The sequence below is a fragment of the Micromesistius poutassou genome (assembly GCF_964030765.1).
Source record: "Micromesistius poutassou genome assembly, contig: SCAFFOLD_4862, whole genome shotgun sequence".
NCBI classification, from domain to species: domain Eukaryota; kingdom Metazoa; phylum Chordata; class Actinopteri; order Gadiformes; family Gadidae; genus Micromesistius; species Micromesistius poutassou.
In genome coordinates this window covers 1-5,209 of record NW_028177183.1, presented here as the reverse complement: position 1 = coordinate 5,209, position 5,209 = coordinate 1, and the positions used below count along the sequence as shown (strand labels likewise).

At 48.8% G+C, this 5,209-nt stretch overlaps 1 protein-coding gene across 1 annotated transcript; it reads right to left on the bottom strand.

Moving 5' to 3' along the window:
* Positions 1-887: 887 nt before the first annotated feature.
* Positions 888-3,518, bottom strand: LOC311376687 (cAMP-regulated phosphoprotein 19; the record flags this gene model as incomplete). Its single annotated transcript, XM_084491185.1, has 2 exons — positions 888-2,285; positions 3,402-3,518. Coding segments are annotated over 2 exons (291 nt in total), but the record flags the coding sequence as incomplete, so codon positions are not given.
* Positions 3,519-5,209: the final 1,691 nt, after the last annotated feature.

The following is a 5,209-nucleotide window of genomic DNA, read 5'->3' as shown; positions in this document are numbered from 1 at the left end:
ACAAAACGCTAAAACATCTCTCGGAAAATAAAGGCGACAAAATCATGGACGCATTTGTGCAAAACTATTTTATTTACAAAACAAAATGGCACAAGGTGACCGCCTGTACATGCACAGCGCAGGCAGAGTCAGTGCTTCACAAGTCTGACTGACGAGGAGGGCGCGCAGTCCGCAACGGCTCCAGAAACAGCCTTAAAGGGGACACACTACACCTGCAGGTGTGAGCGTGATCAGCCGTTACGAGCCGTTTGGAAAATGTGCCGCTTCTGACATCACAGGTGGGCGTGTCCACCTAGACGTGTTTCTGGATAGATCAGTCCACCGGCCTTACCCAGTGTGGACCGTAGCAAAACGTTACTCATCTAATCCGTCACACGTCTAGGTGGACACGCCCACCTGTGATGTCAGAAGCGGCTTGTAACGTCGGCTTGTAATCACACTCACACCTGGTGGTATAACATGTCCCCTTTAATGTCCAGGCAACCATGTCGTCAGTGTGGAGGTCCTGCGTTCTCGTAAACACTGCAGCCGTCTCCTCCCTTCAGGTTAATCTGGTGGCTAGCGGTGTGAGGACCGGAGCGTAGATCACCGAGGTTCTGCGTTCTCTTGATCTGACCTCTGATCTGCTCTCGTGACTGGGGGGCTCTGCAAACGAGCGGCGTTTGATATGGTGATACCGAATTGTGCAGCGCAGACATCATTAGTCCCGCGACACCAGAGCACTTCAGAGTGCTGACACACCGCGTGATCCATCAGCACCTGCACGTCAACGGTCACATCCTCCCGCAGTCCCGCCTCTACCTCACCTCGAAAGCCCGAAATGTCACGTTTGGTTTTAGAGCACAGAGAAATACCAGCAATAATAATAGTAATAATAACGCTTGATTAGCACATTAGTTATTTACTCTGCTACGCTACAAAAGCTGTACATTCATACACCGCCTACTGTGTGTTCAGGGTCCTGCGCGTTCATCTGTCGGGCGTTGGGATGCAGTTTGGATGTTGACTTTTGACAGGATGGTGGACACGAGTGCTACAAGTCTGGGATTAACTCTTTCTGTAAAACAATACCTTTTGAAATTCTGAACTTTTTAAAAAAGAGCAACATGGATTCCGAGGGGACACAGAAGTGAGTCGCAGAGACAGAGGTTAACCGGGTTAGTTGGGTCAGACTCAGACTGAAGGTACTTCCTTCCTGCCGCAGACCCTGATTCTGTTTCGAGCACCAGCGTGTCAGCTGGGAAATGGAAGGTCTTAATCCTTTCGACCCACATGCAGTTTGGTACAACACCGTGGCCTTTGACGGGTGCTCTGTCTCGTGCGCCCACTTTCTCCACGAGAGAACGAGAGGAGGAAAAAGGAGAAGAAAAAAAAAAAGGAAAGAAAAGCATGTGATCTTTGCCACGATCAGTGGAGGGTGGTTAATATTTGCAGTCAATCACTGAAGCACACTAACAGCATAATTTAGGACATAACAGTGAATTATACAACTCTAATGTAAAAGTTACTAAAAGCCGACGTCTGCCTTTGTGCCAAAGGGGGAATATGTACACTTTGATCAACAAGGGAGGGGAGGCGTCTTTATACCGGAACCCTCCGACTACACAGAACACTGGGGTCATCATTCTGATCACGTGATCCATAAGGGCGGCCGGCCTGTCACAGAAGCATACATGCGGGCAGTGGATCCAGGGAGACAGGGGATAAGGGATAGGACAACAACAAGAGCGTCAGCTTGGGTGAGGAGGGGGAGAGTAGAGGGGGGAGAGGGGGAGGCAGGGAGGACCCAAACAGAGCAGCAGGCAGGTGGGAGTGCTGGGAGGGGTCTCAGGGTAAGCCCGTTGGCTTTCTGATCGCTAGGGTTACATTTGGGCGGGGGTCAGGCCAAGGGACTGGCTGTATTATGGGAAGGGTGTGTGTGTGTGTATGTGTGTGTATTATGGGAAGGGTGTGACTGTAGGTGTATCTGTGTGTGTGTGTGTGTGTGTGTCGTGTAGGTTTATGCGTGTGTGTGTGTGTGTGTGTGTGTGTGTGTGTGTGTGTGTTATAGGAGTGTGGAGGGGTAACTGAGGGAGCTGATGCAGGGCCTTGGTTCTTGCTGTGAGGGGGACTCAGCCGGCCAGCTTGCTGGCGACCAGGGAGGGTTTCCTCTGGGGCAGGTCCTGTGGTGTGGGGATGTGGTCTCCCGTGGTGATCTCAGTCTTCTCCGGAGCAGCCGTTGGAAGCTGTTTGTTCTTGATCTTGGCCTTGGCCATGTTGTAGTCGCCCGAGTCAAAGTACTTTTGCTGTGGGGAGAACGAAGCGGCGTTAGTGGTGGCGATGTTTTGGCTTTTACCTTATTTTTTCACTTAAAGAAACAGGATGTTTCTCCAACATTGCTAGAAAATACCACCCCGTAGACGTTTCTCCCGGCTTCCCCAACGTAGACGTTTCTCCCGGCTTCACTAAAACATCAATTACTTATCATTTATCATTTGGCAACAATGACTTCCATGTACAGATTCTGCCTAAGAGCATTTAGCGTGACGCCTGAAACTAATTTAAACAAAAGCAATACAGGGCTCTGGTCTGTTGGAATCAATCAATCAGGACGGAGAGACGGATACCACGGTTTGACCACACACACACACACACACACACACACACACACACACACACACACACACACACACACACACACACACACACACACACACACACACACACACACACACACACACACACACACACACACACACACACACACACACAGTGGCACTTGTTATTCTATTTTCTTCATTGCAGACCAAAGTCCCTACTTTCCCCCCCAACATGAAGTCCATCTGAATAATTTATTGCAAATTAGATGCAAAGAAAAGTAATGCACAGTAGTATACAGCAGTGATAGGCCGATGTGTTTTTTTTACATGTATCATATACAAGGGCTGCGATTGGTCCTCTAAAAACATCCGGAATTACTTTTCCGGTTTGACTACTATCACAACGTAAACACTGGCAGCGGCTGCAGCGCTTGCATCGCGTATCCGGCACCACGACGGAGAACTATGAGGGCTCGAGGGGTCTCCGTGGTTACGCAGTTGGATAGCGCATTACGCAGTTGTAGAAGTGTAACCAGCGCTTAAGGCTGAAGAAAAAAAAACAACGGTATTGGCCCTAAAGAAATCCATATGGGTCGATCCCTAGTATAGAGATGCAAGAGCTGTTGATTACAGTATTATACACATTGTTGATAGTGGGGCAGGGATTAAAACACGGTATAATTGCATAGCATGCAACATTACATCATGTTTAAAAGGCTTTGTGCTTGATTTCCTCTCCAGGCATTGTGATGAAGTAATTTAGTTATCTCCTAGAATATTACTTACTACTACTTATATAACTACTGAAGGTGAACAACTTACTCCCTTCTGCAGACGCTTGCGGAGGAGATCTGAACCGCCGGGTTTATGCGCTAGGCTTGGATACCTGGACTTCAATTTGGCCTCTTCTGCCCTTTCAGGACTGATCACCTTTTCGTCCTGAAAAAGAATATGAATATCAACAGACAGATACTTTTAGTGACAAGACATGTTGAGTCTCCTGACATGATGTCAATATTATTTACTTAAGTGATGAAACATGTCTCTAGACATGTCAACACTAGCTACTTGTCGAGATATTACATATATATATGTCGATATTATTTACTTTTAGTGAGATGTTGAGTCTCTTGACGCGTCGACACTAGCTACTTGTAGTGACATGTTGAGTCTCTTGACACGTCAACACTAGCTACTTGTAGTGAGACGTTGCGTCTCTTGAATGTCAAGTTGCGTCTCTTGAATGTCAATACTATTTACTTCAGTGTTGCAACATGTCGAGTCTCTTGACATGTCAATATTATTTACTTCAGTGATGACACGTGATGAGTCTCTCAACACTTCCAACAGTGTTTACTTCTAGTGTTGAGACATGTCGGGCCTCTTGACAAACAACCCGCCCATCTGGTAGGGAGTTATGGCACCATGCAGAAACCATCTAAACATCTGACCCATTGTATTCCCCATGTGATGATCAGTCATGCTGCGGGCCACGCAGTCGTAGTGAGGTCGGTTCAGATGTGCACTGAAACATGATCAACACTGGACCAGGAGAAACATGTTCTACACTGGACCAGGAGAAACATGTTCTACACTGGACCAGGAGAAACATGTTCTAAACTGGACCAGGAGAAACATGTTCTACACTGGACCAGGAGAAACATGTTCTACACTGGACCAGGAGAAACATGTTCTACACTGGACCAGGAGAAACATGTTCTACACTGGACCAGGAGAAACATGTTCTACACTGGTCCAGGAGAAACATGATCAACACTGGACCAGGAGAAACATGTTCTACACTGGTCCAGGAGAAACATGTTCAACACTGGTCCAGGAGAAACATGTTCTACACTGGACCAGGAGAAACATGTTCAACACTGGTCCAGGAGAAACATGTTCAACACTGGTCCAGGAGAAACATGTTCTACACTGGACCAGGAGAAACATGTTCAACACTGGACCAGGAGAAACATCAACACAGCAGTCCGCTGAACCTCCAAGCCAGGGCCTACATATAGACAAGCCTACATGTCTTTAAAGACAAGACATGTAGGCTATGATGGTGCGTTCCAGGCAACCCGTACCCCGTGTTTTCACAACCTTCTACCCGTGCAAGTGTCCCTGGAACGGCAGTCAAACCCGCAACTCACTCAGTCCCCGTGAACACGTAGCGGATCGACGCACTCCCAGTTAACGCTGCGTTCCAGGGACACCTTTTAAACCCGTAAGGTTACAGCTCCCAGGTACAGCTCGTAACTTACAAGGCTAACAAACAAGTGTCCCTGGAACGCAGCATAATTCCAGGGACACTCTGTAGCCCGTGAGGTTGTGAGGTGGTGAACACCCGGGTTATTACGGGGTGGCCTGGAACGCACCACCACCACCCCCCCAGCCCCGAGGGCGGCCCGACTCGGGCCGGGCCGGCCGGGCCAGTCCGTGCGGGTCGGTCGGTCGGTCGGTAGCACCGGGGCTAACGCAACCCGGGGCTGCAGTAGCCCCGCACCGATGACTACGTATCGATTATGTAACAACCATTTAATTGATCGATCCAAAACACCGCCCTTCGTATCGCCCGCTGACACTGACCACTGTCCGCGGCACGCATGTCAACACGAGAGGCTAGGGGC